The sequence below is a fragment of the Panicum virgatum genome, chromosome 3N (genome assembly GCF_016808335.1).
Source record: "Panicum virgatum strain AP13 chromosome 3N, P.virgatum_v5, whole genome shotgun sequence".
Classification (NCBI taxonomy): domain Eukaryota; kingdom Viridiplantae; phylum Streptophyta; class Magnoliopsida; order Poales; family Poaceae; genus Panicum; species Panicum virgatum.
In genome coordinates this window covers 10,018,333-10,037,783 of record NC_053147.1, presented here as the reverse complement: position 1 = coordinate 10,037,783, position 19,451 = coordinate 10,018,333, and the positions used below count along the sequence as shown (strand labels likewise).

The window sequence follows — 19,451 nt, the reverse complement described above, 5'->3', positions numbered from 1 at the left end:
TTTGGCGGGCTTGTTCTTGTTTCTCTACCTCGAGTTGCTGAAGAACCGTTAGAAGTTGGGATAGTCTGTTGTCCACATCGGCAATTTCTTGGTTCACATGTTCCAATTCCTCGAGGAGATGATCCCATTTGACTTCTAGGTCTCTCTTGGATTGTTGCATGGCTACCTTGGACTGGGTCAGAGAAATAATTTTCCCTCGGGTTGCATCTACGAGACTCTTCAGATCATCTCTTTATTTGATCATTTGCTCCTGGTGAAGCCGATCAGAGAGACGCTTTTAGGCTTTGAGTACTGAAATCTGATGACTCTCAATATAGGCAGCAGGGTGCAGGGCCTCCTCAAGGGATTCCAAAAGAATACCCTTCAGAGATCTCAGGATAGTACGAATCGGCTCAGCATCTTGAACTAGTTGGCCAATATCTTGATTCAACAACTGTAGAACTTCCTGGAGTTTGGCCTTAGTTTCTTCAAATAGTGGTGCCGATTCTGCTGATGATGTCACTTCATCTTCTGCACCACTAGTTCCAAGTTGAAAAGAAAATAGACTGTTATCTGGACTGTCCTGTGCCTAGCCAAAGAGGGAGAGGTGGTAATTAGATGATTTCTTTTCTGAATTTCTGAAAATGATGAAATGTCTTACTTGAATTCGAGGAACTTCATCGGTGATCGGTGCAGAGGAAGATGCAAGTAGCAGTGCTGAAGCACCAGAGTCAGGAACGATTGATGACTCTTGCACAAAGTTTGGTGCTTGCTGAATAAAGGGATCGATGTCAGGTGCAGTTTTTAGTTAGAAAAAGAAAGATAATCGTGTTACCTGGACCGGTGAAGTAGTTGTTCTGGCCCTCTTGGAAGGAAGATGCTGAATCTGATATGATAATGCAGATATCAAATGATTGTCAGGAAATTATGAATAAATAAGAAGAGTACCAGGACAATTGGAGATATTTGGGAGGCAATCTCCAAGTTGTTATCCTCATCGGTATCTTCGGCAGCTATGCCTGCACGTGTGAAATAATAAGGTCAGTAGGGAATGTGTTACAATCAGTAGAGTAAAATTATTTATTACCTTCTGAACGAGGAGGAGTAGCATCTGCCAGAACATCGGCATTTGGTGCCGATGCAATGGTTAGAGTTCGACTGAAGGAGCCTGGAGTCTTCTGAATTGTTTTCTTGGTGCTGGTTACCCTTCGCTTCTTGCCAGCAGCCACATCAGCAAGGGTTGGCGCATTGTAGCCGATAAGAGGATAGTCAGTTGGTGGAGCATATCTAATCGGCTGTCTGCTTCTACTGACTGTTGGGGGTGGAGTGCCATCAGCCTGATAAGAAGATTTGTCAGAATACAGAAAGACAGTGTAATATGAGAATGCAACAAGAGGAATTTTTTCTGTGTTTACCTCATCGTCAACACCTTGGTAGTTTTCATCCAAGGCAATGCAGTAGACCTTCAGTGATCCGCAGAAGAGGTGATCTTGCCATTCTGACCACCATTGTGTAAAAGGGATGGTGGTAAGAGGTGCTACTTGCCAATCGGCTAGCTGTGTTATATCGACGACAGGCTCCAGATTCTTCAGCCGATTGTATGTGAGAGCAGTGCCGATTGGGTTTCTCGCCTATACCTTATCGGCAAAATAGAAGAGAGGCGGTACTTGGATGAATCCCAGTTGCCTGGCTACAACTGATGGGTAACAAAACTCATAACCAATTGCGCTCTTGCCAGAGGTGAAGTTAGCAGGCAGAATTCTTGGAGATATGGCCTCTCTCATGATATTTGTGGCTTCTTCATCGTTTTTCCAAGAATCAAGGTTGAACTTGAAAGGACTTTCATAGTCTCTGTTGTCATTGCGATATGCAAACCAGATGGTAGAGTCTTTGGTGAAACCATTGTAGAAGCATTTGAAAAAATCGGTTTTGCCAAAGACATTGGAGTCATTGGCAATCATGATAGCTGCTTCGCCGAAAGAGGTGCAACAGCGAGTAATTGGGTCTTCCTCTTCATCAAATTCTTCAGATGGGAAGGATAGTTCTGACAACCTAATGCCCATGGTCTTGTGCATATACATATTCAGCCATAATTGGATGAACCACCTGGGACCACCTAGATTGGAGATCGGCTGATCGGCCCTTAATTTGGCCGATACCTGATGGAGGAGGTGGTAGACTAATCCTAGAAGATGCTTGCCAAGGGGTACTGGGTTTCCACTGGCCAGAGTTTCGGCCATCTTCAGAGTATTGTTGGTTGGGCCTACTGTTTTGCCACAGAAGATGAATTTCTCCAACCACATATTGAGGAAAGCAGTAGGCTCCCTAACTGACACCAAGCCGGTTTTCGTATTCTCATAGACATATCTGCTCCAGCCACCGATAGCTCTAGTTTTTATCTTGAAAGAAGCTGGATCTAGAAAATTAAAAGCTCTATCGGAGGTAGTGATGTTCAGACCTGTCAACATCATAACATCTAGTAGAGTGGGGGTCATTGGACCATGACCAAACAGAAAAGCGTTTATAGCATCAGACCAAAAGAAGAAAACCGATATGAGCATCGGCTCATTCTTGACCATTTCAGACAGGGATAAATTAAGGCATTGGCTGATATCATATTGTTCCCAGGTGGCTCGGTGACTTCTTGCTACTCTACGAAACCAATTTCTCCACCGGGGTAACGTTTGACCAAGATCTGAAGGCAAGGGACCAATCAGATGTCATGTTTGAAGCTTTCAGCGGAATTCTACCGGTTTCTAGATTGATTATATCAGTTGGATCTGGGTTCCCCATGGGACCTAGGCAAACCATGCTAGGTTGTTCGGACAAAGGGATGAAAATCGAACTCCTAAGAGCCTAGGGAATGATAGCAGAAGAAGGGAAAATCAAGAACAGCCATAGGTCGCAGATCAAAATAGCGACGCAGAGGAATAGAGAAGTTGTGATACCTGGGGGATCTCGGAGATGGAAGCCATTTGCAGACCTTGGGAAGAGCCTTGGGTGTTTAGGGGAGATCTGCCGGAGTTCGCAGATGGTGGCGCAGATGAGTTCTTCAGTGGAGGAGGAAATGGCCAGAGTGTGAGAGGTTGCAAAAGGTACCCTGATGTATTTATAAAGTGACCCTACCTCAAGAGTCGGAATACTGAATTGATAGAAGCAACGGCATGAAGCGCTTTGAAGGCAACCGCTTGGAGGGAATAATTGTAATTGGGAAATAATTTCGGAGCAAAAAGATATTTTACTCCGAAACTGGGGGGCATGTGTTGACACCGTTTTTCGGCACGTGTCAAAGGATCGGTAGAAGAAAGGAATACATGTTGGAATAACGATGGTGCATGGAAGGTAAAGATCGGGTACAGTTTAGTACCGATCAGGCGTCTCAGTGTTTTCTGGGCAAATTTTGATACGGGACAGCCTCGGATTGGAATGCGGTATTTTCTATTTATTAGAATAAGTTTCTTTAGATAGAATCAATATTTTACCGTAATCGGCTAGGGCTGTGTTAGCGTGGGGGTATAAATATGAACCCCCGGCCATTGTAACAGATTGATACACATCCAACAAACAAAACTTTACTCTACTTGCAATTTACTTTCTCGTCGGCGGCTTCGCCATTTTTTTCTGCGAGTTCTTTCAAGCTGATCAAGGACGTCTCACATTCGAGCGATTTGGTTTGCTGGTAAGTTTTCGTTTACCGAGTAAATCTGAGCTTTAGCTTCCGGGCGTATCGCTGTCGCTTCTTTCAGATCTATTCAAAATTTATCGAATTTATCTAAGCTTTGATCTCGGGCGCATTACTGTTTTCTCGTTTAGATTAATTCACCAATTACCCGGCTTAGTGATCTGTTTAATTAGCTGTAAGCTCCCTGTTTATCAAGATAAACCTTGTAAAGCCGATTAGATTAAATCATAAGCTTAGCTTTGTCTAGATCCATACATTCGTGGGTTTGTACACTGTTACCTGGCACGCGTCGGCTTTTAGATCTAGCCGTCTGGTTGCTCATCGGCATCGGCAGCTCATTGCCGATCTGTAGTAGATCGCTTTTATTACACGCTTACTCTACACAGTCTTTTGTTGCCTTCTGTATCGGCAGAGACTTGCCGATACCCCACGTAAGAGTGATTCGGAAATCCAGCCGATACACTCTTGAATTTGACGGTTTATTGTTTCCTTGTCAATTTACAGGTCAAATTGACTGGCACGCTTGGTCTGCATTCTGAGGCTTGGCGAACGGTACCCTCATATTCCAGTGTGTTGATTTTGCGTCAACATGCGGTTTATAACACTGGCCGAATCTCAAAATGGGGGTTACAAGTAATCCCTGCTAGCGGTAATACACCGTCAGCGTCCAGTGCGCTGTGGTGCGTGTTATGTGCATTTGGGAGTTACTGTGCCATTTGTGCTCGCCATTACGGGAATTGCTAATTTGAGATGAGTAGAAATATTAAGCTAACCTAATTGGAGATTTTCTATGAGACCATAATCAGCTATGCTCTTTCAATAATTTGGGGATACACATCACAAATAATCGGAATAGATAACTAGCAAATTATATAAATTATTAAATGCATGCATGTCTGGTAACCCAACAGCTCATATGCGTGCTTACTCCTGCAGAGAGTAATTAGCTTGTCCAAAATACTTATGCATTCATTGTATGTACTTTTTGTAGATAGTGAGCCTCATTAGTCCTTCATGACTAAAACTAAATCATTTTCGTAACTCAATATATACATGGGTCTCAAAGTATCAACAAGCCGCACAGGAGAGAGACAGCACTTGCATGCATGTGCCGGACCGTCCATGCATGCATGGATCTTTGTAGGAGCACATCCTCGTTAATCACATTCATATGTCCCACTAAAAAAACTTCAAGAGTGTAGTTCAATTAGGCTACAGGCTTTTGAAATTGGAACCTACCAAGCAGAGCGTAGGGCTCTAAGGAAAAGCTGAAAAAGCAGATGGTATTAGGTCGACCACGACTGTGTTGGCGTATTCAAAATTTCCGCTTCCTTCGGTGTTTCTCTCCTCGCCACGGTAGGGCGCGAGCGCAGGCCACCACGTGTGGGGTGCACATTGGCCCACATGGCCGATCCGTGCAGGGGAAGCTTCTCCTTTAAATGCCTCCCCGGCCGCACTACTAGAAAACCCCCTTTAGGTATGTTTTTGTTTGTAACGCCACTTAAAAACGTTTCTATACTGGATTGTACATATGCAAATTGATATGGTTTTTGAAACGCTGCAACATAAGATGATATTTATTACACTTTCAATGTCGCAATGTATGTAAAGATGTTTTTTTGACACACTTTGAAAATCATCTCAATTTAACACGGAATTACACACGCTTTTAATCGTTGCTATCATCTAGATATATTGTAAAGTGCAACAAGTAATTGTCTATATGGGCCTAAAGACACTTCTTGACATGATACTTAAAATGTATCAAATTGATACATTGATAGACATGCTTTCAACCGTGTGTAGATGGTACACACGATTTTAAGCATATCAAAAAACATTTCATAGGTCTGTAAATATGCTATTTGGGGTGATACAAAAGATATTGTATATTACACACAATTGAAATTACTTGATTAGTGTAGTGGTTTGGGTGTTTGGCTTGGAAGCAAGGCGTCACTAGTTCGATTCCCAGCCCCAACTATTTATTTTTACATTCTATTTGATTTTTTTTTCTTCTTGCTAGCCTTCTACATGATTGTGTCTGCATTTCTTAACATATAGTAAAGTGTTACTATACTGTGTAACAACACCAATAGACACGATTTACATGTCTCTATTGAAATGAATCATTTTGTGTACACATGCATCTAGCATGTCTATGAAATGTCTTTCCTTACATTGACACGCTTAACGAATTCATCTCTACAAAGCCTAACATGGTGCATACGAAGACGCTTCTAACATGCTTTATGAAAGCATGCCTACATGGCTATAGATACAAAATAAAGCATGTCTAACTCTAAATATAGCGTAGCTATAGGGGGTATTCTAGTAGTGCCGACTTCCATAACCATTGCGTAACCAGCTTCCAAGGCTCCCTCCTCCTCTTTCCCCGGTTGCCAGCAACGCCAAGCAAGCCACCGACCAGCAGCATTGCCGATGGCGGACCAGAACCTCAACGGGCCGCCGCCATGGACCTGCTCCTTCGCCAGCGCGACGATGACGACATCTGGGAGCACCCCGCGGCGATCTGGAAGGCCATCGGCATCTGGGCGAGAGGTGGCGTTCGCTACGTTCTCCTATGCCACGTATTCCGCCTCGCCCTCCACGCGGACGGCTGGTTCCCCGGCGTGGCCGCCGCCGACCTTAAGCACCATTGCAAGACGATGCATTGGGCGGTGGAGGTGCAGCAGACACCACATCGTCGTCGGCCTCCAACTCCCGTGAGTTCTCCTCCCCGTCCCTATAGTTCGTCTCTACTTGTTGTTCATGAATTGATGTTGCTTGTCTGCTGGAACCCGGCCTGAACATGAACTACTGTTCCAGATTCGGGTTCCCGTGATGCCACGACACGGTGCTGTTGGGCCGATCTGGTGTTCGTTGGTGGATGCCAGGAGATCCCCCCATCGGCTACATTCCGGTCCCGACCAACTTCCGCGGCCACGTTAGGGTGATCCTCCACGATGGATTCCTCAAGCTCGGTGTAGCGGCCGCGCCTCACCTGGTCTGGACTTCCCAGGAGCGTGCGGGCCAGGACCTGCACGCGGGCGGGATGCTCGCCGTCCTGCGTGGCGAGGCTGCAGGGATCGTTCTTCTCCCCATCCGGCTTGCGGGAGGACTGAGGGTCAAGGGCGCTGGTGCTATAGGCGCTCCAGCCGGCGACGTAAGCATTGCATCATGGAACGGATGAACGGTTCTCCTAGGATAGTAAGGAATTTTTTATAAATATTTGCATTGGACATGTCTGTATACTCATATACACTCTCATATCATAAGTTCTTCCTTTTTAGAGTAGCATCCAGCATCATTGACAACTAACATAAACTATAGGGACTCGAATCTTTATTCGCATAATTTAGTACAACACAAGATTCTTACACTCTTTATTATATGGCTGCCTTATCATGAAACTACTACACTATATGGCAATCTTGCCATCTTCTACTTGTGATCTCCTATGTCATGGTATGGCAAGAGACGAGAGGAGCACTCTTATGCAATGGTATGGCAAGAGACGAGAGGAGCACTCTTATTTATAGAACTTCCTGGCTCATATGGTTTTGTCATATGTCCATCTTCAACACACTTTTTTTACAAAATATCTAACTCTAAAGTTTTCTTCATGCTTATCTAACCATATAAATATCTAGTTTCTAGAGTATTTCATATTTCACAATGAATCATGACAATCATGATTCATGCATACTCTCTAATTTTCTAGAAGCTTCTCACAAATATGCATTGATATTTTCAACAGCCGGCTTCAAATTGCCACCGGCGTGCTCCTCTGCGCTCCTGTAGATACGGATGCTGCTGACCCTCCAATGTGCTCCTGTAGATGCGGATGTTGTTGACCACTCCTGGAGATTGTGGTCATAATCACTGAAGTTTCTAGAACGACGGATCAATAATGAGAAATGGGAAAAACACTATTGATGTATTTTTACACAGCGGGAACAAAAATGTTGCCGTGTTCCCGGAACTTGGAAAGTGTTTCACATTCCCGGTGACTATGATTGCGGTTTTCGGCAGACACTTTTAGAGGGCCATCGATCGAGTTTGAGAACAAAACGCTGATACAAGGAGAGCATCTAGTTGTTCAGACTTCAGAGCTCTTGAGCTAAAAAGAAAATATTTGCAGAATTTTAAAAGATAGTTCCTACCTCCAAGAACTCTTTGTTATCAGATAAAATTGTAGCAGTAGTGCAGGCGATTTTGCTCTCCTCTGTTATTCGACCGCTGCTTACGTTGCTCCTTCACCCTGCTGTGACCGGCACAGAATTCCGCAAGGCCGCAAAGGAGGGCTTGATGCAATGGCCCAGTGAACACCAGTCATCAAACAGAAAACATGTGGATATGTGGCGGTGCCATTTCCATCCTGGGCAGAAGTGTTCAAGCGAGCTTGACAATGGTGTTCCACATGGGCATTGCTGTTGCTGTTTCTTCGAATCCTCCTCTTTTCCCTGCTGCCAGCAACGCCAAGCAAGCCACCGACCAGCAGCATCGCCGATGGCGGACCAGAACCTCACCGGGCCGCCACCATGGACCTGCTCCTTCGCCAGCGCGACGATGATGACATGTGGGAACACCCCGCGGCGATCTGGAAGGCCATCGGCATCTGGGCGAGAGGCGGCGGTCGCTATGTTCTCCTACGCCACATGTTCAGCCTTGCCCTCCACGCGGACGGCTAGTTCCCCTACGTGGCCGCCGCCGACCTTAAGCACCATTGCAAGATGATGCATTGGGCGGTGGATGTGCAGCAGACACCACATCGTCATCGGCCTCTAACTCCCGTGAGTTCCCCTCCATGTCCCCATTGTTCGTCTCTACTTGTTGTTCATGAATTGCTGTTGCTTGTCTGCTGGAACCCGGCCTGAACATGAACTACTGTTCCAGATTTGGGTTCCCGCGCTACCACGACACGGTGTTGTTGGGCCGATCAGGCATCCATTGGTGGACGCCAGGAGATCCCCCATCGACTACATTCCGGTTCCGGCCAACTTCCGCGGCCGCGTTGGGGTGATCCTCCACGATGGATTCCTCGAGCTCGGTGCAGCGGCCGCGCCTCACTTGGTCTGTACTTCCCAGGAGCGCGCGGGCCAGGACCTGCACGCAGGCGGGATGCTCGCCGTCCTGCGTGGCAAGGCTGCAGGGATCGTTCTTCTCCCCATCCGGCTTGCGGGAGGACCGAGGGTCGAGGGCGCTGGTGCTATCGGCACACCAGCCGGCGATGTAAGCATTGCATCATGGAACGGATGAACGGTTCGCCTAAGATAGTAAGGAATTTCTGATAAAGCTTTGCATTGGACAGGTCTGTATACTCATATACACTCTCATATCATAAGTTCTTCCTTTTTAGTGTAGCATCCAGCATCTTTGCCAACTAACATAAACTATAGGGACTCAAATCTTTATTCACATAATTTAGTACAACACAAGACTCTTACACTCTTTATTATATGGCTACCCTATCATGAAACTACTATATATGGCAATCTTGCCATCTTCTACTTGTTTTCTCTTATGCCATGGTATGCCAAGAGACCAAAGGAGCACTCTTATTTATAGAACTTCATGGCTCATATGGTTTTGTCATATATCCATCTTCTACACACATTTTTACAAAATATCCAACTCTAGAGTTTTCTTTATGCTTATCTAACCATATAAATATCTAGTTTCTAGAGTATTTCATATTTCACAATGAATCATGGCAATCATGATTTATGCATACTCTCTAATCTTCTAGAAGCTTCTCACAAATATGCATTGATACTTTCAACAACCGGCTTCAAATTGCCGCCGGCGTGCTCCTCCGCGCTCCTGTAGATACGGATGTTGTTGACACTCCAATGTGCTCCTGTAGATGCGGATGTTGTTGACCACTCCTGGAGATTGCGGTCATAATCACTGAAGTTTCTAGAACGACGGATCAATAATGAGAAATGGGAAAAACACTATCGATGTATTTTTACACAGCGGGAACAAAAATGTTACCGTGTTCCCGGAACTTGGAAGGTGTTTCACATTCCCGGTGACTATGATTGCGGTTTTCGGCAGACACTTTTAGAGGGCCATCGATCGAGTTTGAGAACAAAATGCTGATACAAGGAGATCATCTGGTTGTTCAGACTTCAGAGCTCTTGAGGTAAAAAGAAAATATTTGCAAAATTTTAAGAGATAGTTCCTACCTCCAAGACCTCTTTGTTATCAGATAAAATTGTAGCAGTAGTGGAGGCAATTTTGCTCTCCTCTGTTCTTCGACCGCTGCTTACGTTGCTCCTTCACCCTGTTGTGACCGCAGCACAGAATTCCTCAAGGCCACAAAGGAGGGCTTGATGCAATGGCCCAGTGAACACCAGTCATCAAACCAAAAACATGTGGACATGTGGCGGTGCCATTTCCATCCTGGGCAGAAGTGTTCTAACGAGCTTGACAATGGTGTTCCACATGGGCGTTTCTGTTGCTGTTTCTTCGAATCCTCGACTGAATGGTTGTTATTGTTGAATAGCCCACCGAAGCCCATGGAGAATTCGAACATTTTATTCTGCAATGAAACGGGGGGAAATCGTTGCTCTAAAAATGCCCATGGAGAATTGGGGTCAACGGTCAGTCATTAGCTTGTGTACCAGCTTGAGCAGAAGGCTGAGATTCTAGGGGTGCGTATGCCTTTGGCTAATCACCTGATCATTGATTTATGCAGTCCTTGCGTGGGCGGCTTGGGAGACCCAAACCCCAGCCGCCGCCGCCCCTCTCTCCCGCTCCCTCCCGCCGTGCCGCTGCCTGAGCGGGCCGCCGGCAACTCGCGCGGCCCGTGGGGAAGGCAGCGGTGTGGCCTCCCCCCTCCTCTACGGCTGATCTGGGCGGGCACGACCTCCCATGGTCCCCGGAGCGAGCTTGTCGGTGCGGGCCGCCCCCGCGGCGGTGGAGGCTGAGGCCTTCAGATCCGGCGTTGTCCTGGCTGGATCTGGGGGCTGCGTGGCGGGGCACGTGTTTCTGTGGATGCGCGCAGAGTGGGGGTCCAACGGCGGTCAGAGGTGCTGGAAGACGACGGCGACGGCGGCCTCGGTCGGCGCGGGTGGCGCTAGCGGCGGTGCCATCGCAATGGTACCTATGGTGCCTGTGGCCGGCGCAGGACGTGGACAGCGGTCAGCGCAGGGGCCGGGACGCACCGGCGCAGCCCATGCGCAGGGACGGCAGCGGCGACGCCAGCGGCTGTCTGCAAGGTGCAGGGCGCGAAGGGCTCAATGCCGCGGGAGGCCCTGTGTGGGGGACGCCTGAATGGCTGGCCACTCTTGGCCATGGTGGTCGGGAGGTGGTGCCGGCGGACATCTGCATGCGGATAGTGGGGACGGAGGTGAGATGGTGGTGGTCCCCTTCTCCTCTCCTCGACGACTATGTAGGGTCGGTGTCGCCTCGGTGGCGGGGCCGGGTGGCTTGCGCTGGGTGCTCCCAGCAAAGTGTGGGGGTGGTATGGATGGCCCGTGTGCAGCGGCAGAGGATGTGCGCAAGGCCTTTGTGTTGGCGGCAAGGTGCAGAGGGCCCATGGGTGCTGGAGGTCTTGAATCGGCACGCATGGCAGTGGTGACCTCGGTGACAGTTTGGCGGAAGTGGTGCTCTCAAAGCGGTTTCAGATATCTGACTCCTTGGCAGAGGAGAGGTGGTGGGTGTGGCGTGGCCCCCCACGCAGAGTGGCCGGGATTAATGGTTTTCATTGGTGCCGTGATGGGAGTTTTCTGCTGTCGCAACGCTAGAGCAGGGGGATCGACGGTCATGGGTGTGCGGCTTGAGGGTGACAGTCCCGTGCTGGAGGAGTTCAGGTGGCTACTCGAGCTTGCAGCGGGCTGCGGCTTGTATGCGTTTTGTTTGTATGGGGTACACTTTGGCGCATTATATACGAATGCTTATTCTTCTTATATGTCCGAGCAGTGCTCCTGCTATTATTTCAAAAAAAAATTATGCAGTCCTAATCACCTGAACCAGTTGCCTTCAATGAACATGAGGCTTGCTCCAACGGAGCCCTGTAAAGCGCCCCCACCCCACGTAGGGGGAGCTTTGGGGGGGGGGGGGATCCGATCCAACAGTTCCCCCCAAAGCTCCCCCTGTATATGGGGGGAGTTGAAACTCCCCCATGTATAGGGTGAGTTCCAACTCCCCCTATATCTCTAATCACACCATTTCTTCACGATATTAATCATGTTTGAGTCCCGTAACATGATGATAATGCGTATTATGACAATACAAATACTGTATGATTTTTTTAAATTCAAAAACGATAAATAAATAGTTAGTTAATGAGTGATAGTATATAGAGGGAATAGATATGGGGGTAATGGTTGAAGAGGAGTTATAGGGGGAGGAATCTTTTGGAGGGAGATAGTAAAATATAGTAAATAGTACGTTTGGGGGGAGTTGGATGGGGGAATGGTTGGAGATAGCCTGAGGCCGGAAAGGTACCTCAACATTTCAACTTAACTAAGGAGTATCCAGTCATGATCTGGTGGTTTGCCACTAACCTGCCATGACTTTTACTGAAAGTCTCCATTGTGCTCGCCATTAAACTAGTAGGCTTTGTGTCACTTGAAACTGTCAAGGACACATGATGCTTGTATGAAGATACAGGATCCCATACTTGTCAGCTCCTTAGCTTTTTCCTAGTATAGAATCCTAGTTCAGATGCGGAAAACAGAACTATGTGCAGCATTTTGTCCGGTTCGTTTTCCGTCTTCGCTGCACAATAACGTCTGACGAATTCATGTCGAGCTGGTACACGGAGGCATGAATTTAACAGTTTGAACTCTGAAGCTTAAATCAGCTCTGACGAGCAGCTCGATAAATCCAATCTGGCCTCGGTCACCGCTGTGTGCCTCGGTCACCACCAGCTGTACGTTGTTTAATTGAAGGCACACGATTACAGAAGATTCATACACAGCGTCTGTCATCTTCGTGCGACTGACCGGCCACCGGCAGCTCTCGCCATCACCGTCGTCTAGATGTGCTGTTGGAGAGCGCGTGCACGGCCTCCGACGCGTGCAGGGAGGCGGGGAAGAGCTGCCGTGCCACCGCGGTAGGCGTCGACGTCGAGGACGAGGAGCGGCTCCTGGGCGACGGGGTTGACGGAGAGGCTGTCGGTGCTGCAGCTGGTGAGCGCTCCCTGGCAAACCTTCCTGCAGAGGCGGAGCCGAATGCCCTCCTTGCCGCCGTCGGTCGCTGCTGCTGGTGCTCCGGTGTGGATGTCTCCGACGATACCCCAGGCCTCCTCAGCGACGGCCTGCGCATGCTTCTGTCCGGTGTCTGCATCCCAAGCAGTCGAAACATATCATGACAGTCATTTGACACATTGCAATGTAATGTGGTTTTTACTAGATGTTCATCTGCAATTATAAAACCCTGTTCCAAAACACAGGACAAACAGAGCAAAAGGATAGGTTGACTGTCTGATTAGAATGTAGGAATTTCATTGAAAACCAGTTCAATTTCCTTGTTCTAAATGAGATCGTGTGAATTAGTAATCGATAAAACAGGCCTAACCTCTAATTTTGGTGACAACCCTTTCAGGAGCGCCAGCTTCCTCTCGAATGAGTTACCTACCATCTGCATGTACAAGAGCAAAAACCAGACGAGTTAGTCAATGAGTTCATGCACTGGTAAACTGGAGAGCTGTGCTCTATGATATTCCACAATGTATGTGGCTGTGTGCCCAGCACTTACAGATGATTGCTTTGAACTGTCCCACTTGAAGAAGTCGGTAAAAAATGCTGGCTCATCCCCTTCCGTGATAATATACACTGTTGTCTCAATTGATCTTCTGTCGTGAAGAATACCATCCTGAAGGAACATCTGCAGAAATGTAGAAACAAACAGAAAACTGAGATTTCACAGGGTATTGTGCTCGAATGCAAAATAAATCAAATTCTGAACTGCTACTAACCTTGCCAATATTGAGTGCTTGCTCCTTGGATGTAACATCTGAGTGGAGTCCAACCCAAACGTATATTTCATTGTTGCAGTCCAATACCAATGTCTCTTCAGTTGCCAGGTCATCCTGACAGAAGCTGAATACCTCCTTGACCTTGAAGATACGAACAGAACAAAATTACTTGACATTTTCTTTGGATTCTGCAAGCTACTAGTTAGCTGTATGTTTCAGCGTCAAGTGGTTGTTGCAAGGTAGCACTCACCTTGAGCAAGCCTGCAGAGAGATTATACATTAGGCTTAGAGGCGTATCTATACAGGTATAAAACAATACTGTCTAAAACATATTATATGATATGTTCATACCTTGTTCAAATCTGCAAGCATACAGATGTCGATCTGCAGGCCAACCCTTGACACGCTTTTCTTTTGAGTACTCCGATCGTCCACCTAACACTTTCCAGAAGTCATCCGGTTCAGATCCTTCTCTGACTAGCAGGGACTGTTTGAATGGCTGCATAAATAATGCTAGTATAGTTCAAAAGAGGATATACTATATAATTTTCAATATTCATCACAATGAGAAGAACATAAAGGATTTGCTCATAGTATTCTCCTTACACACAACTTGTTCATCATCCTGTCAAGCATATTATGGTCGCTTGGCGAAGAGAGGCTTCCTAACCAGATAAAGAAAGAACTGTGATCTTGCAAAATATAACAGTGGGAAGAATTAAGTGAAGTCGCAACCTGCAGTTTAACCATGCAATCCATGCACAGGAAAGATTTAGAGCAGCATCAAAGCAATATATGTATGATTCAGGCTAGGGAACTAATTAATGCTCCTTATTTTTTTTGTCAAACTCACCAGATCAACTTGAATGGCTTGCACGCAATCATGTCTGAGCGCTTGAACATGGAATAGGGCAACCTCATCCTTCTGATGACATCCATTTCTATCGCTTTTCTGTACGACATGATTCTTATATGCAGCACTCCTGCCCCCCTGGAATGGAAACGAGATAACAAACACAAATATCAATAGCCAAACTATGCATCCACTTCACTCCTTACATTATATTCAAGTACTTGGAATGCAGAACAGAAACTTATGCATTTCTGTGTGTACCACGGTACCTTGAATATGATCAGCGACTTGAAGATTGAGAAGAACAATTCTGGTTCTCTGCCGTCAAACACTTGTGCCTGCAATTACATTTTGCAAATGAAGTGACAACGCTGTGAAGGGAAGTGTGGTGACGTGAATTTTTTCAGTGGTGTAGGGCTGAAGCAGCTGACCACAACTGGATGCCCTTTGACTGAATTGGCCAGGCTAGACATCAGTGATGCTGTGGCCACACTATCTTCCTGCAGATAATGCACAGGCTAAGTTAAGAAACTTGCAAAACACTGAAAAATTGCACATTTATGTGCAAAAAGAGCCAATCAATAGCTCTAGACCATACAGCTACTAACAAGGTTGTTAACAGCATTTCCTCTGATATATGAATTGGTTCCTTGCACAGAATTACGAAAAACGTACCTTTATACTGTTCTTACCATACCAAGCAAAGAACAAATGGTAGTCTTTTCCATCTTCAACATAGCTGTACTGTACAATATAACAGTCTCCGGTGTACAGTTTCTCCTGCTCCTCAGTGCTAAGGAGGGTTGTACAACCACAGTCCACCAGCCAAACCTGCAATGCATTTTATTTATTTTAAGATGCTGCAGACAGCTGTATATATATCAACACATAGGAAGAGAATTTTACTTTCAGACTGCCATTACAACTGATGAGCTGCTGAGGTTCATGCTCTGGAATTTCTGTGACATCGTAGCCATGATGCTTGAAAATAGCTGCATAATGATTCGGCATAAGACCTTTGTCAAGGTTTCTACCAAGTTCTAGATGGAATCAGTTTATGGATAAAATCATTGTGGTCCTGGTCCTCACACCTGCCACTTTCTCTCGCCCAGCATCATATAACTTCATTTCAACAATTTTGGGCCAATGCTGAAAATGAAGCTTAAAGTCGTCAGTTTCGTGACCTTCTGTCATTATAACTGTACGAACGGCCGATGATCTGCCTTGGGAATGCACATAATCCTAACCAAAATTAAATAGAAATTGGTTTCAGATCTACACAAGCACGTGTGCTGAATAACAGAAAGGAAAGTTATCAGATTCCATCTGGCTCACTTCTAAGGCAGTAACTGACGTTTTCCTCTCTGAAACCAGTGTTGTCATCCCCATCCATAGGAATATTTCAGTGCTGCAGTCCAGTATATAACTTCTGTCTGAGTTTAGTATTTCTCTGTCCAACAAATGTGCCTCCATGGGAACAAGGGTTCTCTTGTTAATCCTGCAGGCAGCAAAACGTCCCAAATGCATCACTCCCTGCAACTGAAGACTAGTTATGTCTGAATTAAGCAAGGCTACTCACCAAAAAAGTTTCTCCAATGGCATGTTCATCGAGACTGCTTCTAGCAAGTCCCGAGGTATAGGTGCATAACCTCCAAATAGGTTCCAAAATTCGCCAGCATCAGAGTCACCAACAAGCTTCCCATCCTCTGCAATCATTGACAAGTAAAAAGAACAGGAGTTATCACCTTTCCACCCACTCTTATGCAAGAAGCAACTGCATATAGCTCCACCTATCGCTGCAATTTCACATCTGCCAGAGTGTCGGTTTTCTTTCAGATGTCTAACAACATCCAATGCTTTAGCCCTTGTCTGAACACTTGAGTTACAGCCACTAAAAACAAAGATCTTTGATGCCGTGTCCACTATAAACACCCCTTTGTGATCGAGAGAGGAGCGTGAAAACACCACCTGAGATAGCATCAGAAACACAGCGGGTTGTCTTACATAAGCATTCATCAGAAACTGAGAAATGAAGGGAAATCGTGAGATAGCAGCCCTCCTTACTTCAGTGACACGAGCAACATGCTCTCCTTCACAACTAAACATCGTTGTCTGGCTGGATTTATTCCTGGATCCTTCCATGTGTGAAGGGGAGTGGGAGTGTACCGGGATAATGCACGGTCTGAAGTACGACAAGAACTTGTCAGATTCTTCACCCTGTGTTTCCCTGTGCTGGACCGTGTTGGAGCCCAGTGCCGCATCCAACTCGACAGCCTTGTCTGAGGCCATGAGACAATCTTCCTAGGTGACCACAACCACAATATGCAGAGCAGAGGACACAAGCAAAGCCATAAGCAAGAAGCCACACCCAAGCAATAATCATGATTTGAGGGACCATTGTGGATGCAGCAGATCACACACCTCTTTTGCCTCCTCCCCAACCCAGTAATGCACGTCGTGGCGGCGAACCCCGGTTTTCAGCTCAGCTGTCTGCGAAATTGCAGAACGCGTGATAAAATCAAGCAGAGTAAATCGAGTATGAGCTGCATAATTTCACATCGCATCTGGCGAGGACAATTGGTGGGGAGATGCTTACATTCAGAATGATGTAGCAATTCCTGGCGTAGAACTTGCCGTGCTGGGATTTTGCAAGTGGGGCCAGACTGCTCCCCACAATGCACCAAATGTCCAACCCTCTGGAATCAGAGCAACAATTTTTGCAGCAATGTGGCAGAAATTGAATGGTCAGGTACAAAGTAATATCAGCATAATCCCAGATTTATTTTGCAACTCTATAAGCAACCATACTATTTTTTTTGCACATTTCCATTGTCTTAAAAAAGCAACCATATTTCTTAACAAAGGGGAAATCATGCTGAGAAAAGCATAGCAAATTTGCAGTTACATTATTGTTTGGGGCCCTTATTGATTCCTAAGCAAAAGTCAGCATCTCTTAAGGAAAAAGAGAACAAATAAAGGCAGCAATAGAATGTGTGAGGCATGTTCAAGTGCAGACCAAATCTGGATTTCTGTCCTAGAGAACAATGCAACCGAACAGCGAACAGGACAGCAAAAAACTGAAAGGACAAGAAAAGAAGCTAGAGAGAGAGGAGGGGACGCACGGCTTGTCACCGACGCCGAGGAACGCATCGTCGACGCCCTTCATGGCGGCCACGGCGGGCGGCGGCGCTGGAGCGGGTGCGGCTGCAGGGGAGCAGGAGCTCGCCGGCAATGGGAGCTCACTCCACTCAGCGCAGCTCACCGAGTTTTCCCTTGTTGCTGATAAAAACTGGCGAGCTACTACTACTAACTTTTATCCGGGAATTCTTTTGGGGTGAGAAAAATGGCGAGCTAACCTAGAAAGGGAAAGGCGAGCATGCGGCTGGTAATTTGTTGGTAGAACGAGCTCTTCACTGCACTGGCCCCCTTCACTAGAGCAGAGAGAGAGGAGGGAGGTGGAGGAGAAGGATGAGTCTCCTCTGCAGTACTGCAGGGACTCACCCCCGACATGTGGGCTCGAGTGATGTGGGGCCCACACATCAGTGAGGGTGAGTCCCTCTGCAGTACTGCAGAGGATTTGCTTCCGGAGGAGAAAGGCGAAGGACGCAGTGGTGGGCCGGGCCCCACTACCCAACGAGCTCGCCTCTCTCATTGAGTGCTAGAGGACAGAAAGGCCCTTGCTTTGCATTCAAGTCTTGACTCTTGAGCGTGCTGGTGTGTGCCCTTTGACTCGTGTCGCCGACGAGCCAGCCGGTGCAGCGCTCGCCGCCTGTCCGTACGACACGCGCCGCCGCTCCATTGGCGGGGAAGGTCTCGTGTTGCCATCGCCCGCCAGGCACCGCGCGCCTACCGAAATGAAACTTGTTTCTTTTGAGCAGCTAGCGCGCCTACGAAAAAGCTCGGGACAATTTGAACCGTGTTCATCAGAAAGTGAGTTCGGATCGTTTCGTTTTCAGAAAAGATTGTGCATTTCTTAGAGCATCTCCAACAGATTGTGTAAACCACTCTGGATCGGTAAAACAAGAAAAGAGACGCAAAAACTCCATTCCAAAAGAACTGCTAAGCTGGTTGACGAGGGAATAGACCAGGGGTCCCTAACGGGCCCGACTTATATAAAGTAAGTCCCGGCAGATTTACTGGGCCAAGGACGGGACGGCCCGTTAAGACACGCGGGGAGTTGTCTTCGCCGCTAAGCGAACGGGTCCGGGAGCCCGACCTCCCGGACACGTGGCAACCCCCGACCTAGCGCCCCGGGTCAAGGTCAAGCTGGCAGCCTGAGACGTGCGCTCAGAGGGCGCCGCGCCCCCCTGACAGGCGTGCCGGCAAAGACAGCCTCCGTGCAAGACCCAAGGCGCCGGTTCTCCTTATCTTGCGCCAAGGGCCAAGCCAGCAGGCCTCCCTGACAAGGGAACAGCGCCGCTCACGCGGGCCCCTTGACACAACGGGAGGGGGCGTCCACAAACGCTGCCTCCCCTCGCCGTAATAATGGTCGCCCCTGCGCACCACTCCATTACACCAGCGACCGTGACCGGACGCCCCCGGCCAGGCCGCGGTAAGACACCCCTCGCCAGGCGCACCGTCTGGTGACAGAGCTACGTAAGATAGCCCCCCAGGTAAGAGACCCAGGCTCCGGCGGACAAGACCGAAGGGGACCCCCGAGTGACCGACCGGGTGGTCGCGCCACCCCGACTGAGCCAAGATGGGACAGCGCCAAGGGGACACACCGCTCAAGGAGATCGCCAGGATCATCCCTTGCACCAGAAGATCGCCAAGATCAAGCTCGCCCACTCCCGACCGACTGAGTGGGCCCCGACGACTGACAAGGACGATTTGCGCCCCGGCGGTGCAAAAGCACAATGCTAGATAACTGTAAATGGGGGCCTCACCTTGGACTATAAAAGGAAAGGCCCCCCACGTAGGAAAGGATTGGACTCTCACGGGTTCGACACTACTAGACCAGCTTGTAAAGCTCCCTTCTGAACTTTGAGCACCCGGGCTCGAGA

General features: G+C 47.6%; 1 protein-coding gene across 5 annotated transcripts; it reads right to left on the bottom strand.

Moving 5' to 3' along the window:
- Positions 1–12,443: 12,443 nt before the first annotated feature.
- On the bottom strand, positions 12,444–17,910 carry LOC120667230 (villin-1-like). 5 transcript variants are annotated; one of them, XM_039947308.1, is made up of 20 exons: positions 17,571–17,910; positions 17,045–17,144; positions 16,870–16,938; positions 16,513–16,749; positions 16,239–16,416; positions 16,028–16,154; positions 15,784–15,946; positions 15,540–15,597; positions 15,355–15,464; positions 15,124–15,279; positions 14,880–14,948; positions 14,718–14,786; positions 14,449–14,586; positions 14,202–14,330; positions 13,947–14,094; positions 13,846–13,856; positions 13,596–13,736; positions 13,376–13,504; positions 13,196–13,258; positions 12,444–12,958 (listed from the first exon to the last, which is right to left on the bottom strand). In XM_039947308.1, the coding sequence occupies exons 1-20, from the start codon at positions 17,612–17,614 to the stop codon at positions 12,644–12,646; spliced, it is 2,454 nt and encodes an 817-aa protein (XP_039803242.1). In that variant the 5' UTR covers positions 17,615–17,910; the 3' UTR covers positions 12,444–12,643. The 5 variants fall into 5 exon arrangements, with proteins under 5 accessions (XP_039803242.1, XP_039803243.1, XP_039803240.1 ...); XM_039947309.1 differs by having other exon boundaries at positions 15,355–15,440; XM_039947306.1 differs by having other exon boundaries at positions 15,540–15,690; positions 17,571–17,909.
- Positions 17,911–19,451: the final 1,541 nt, after the last annotated feature.

Excerpts from the sequence above, each read along its gene's own strand:
- LOC120667230 (XM_039947306.1), bottom strand. The coding sequence starts at position 17,614 with ATGAAGGGCGTCGACGATGCGTTCCTCGGCGTCGGTGACAAGCC. Across the intron at positions 15,691-15,783 it reads CGTCAGTTACTGCCTTAGAA|GATTATGTGCATTCCCAAGG; the intron begins GTGAGCCAGATG and ends AATTTTGGTTAG. Across the intron at positions 15,465-15,539 it reads TGGGCGAGAGAAAGTGGCAG|GTCTTATGCCGAATCATTAT; the intron begins GTGTGAGGACCA and ends ACCTTGACAAAG.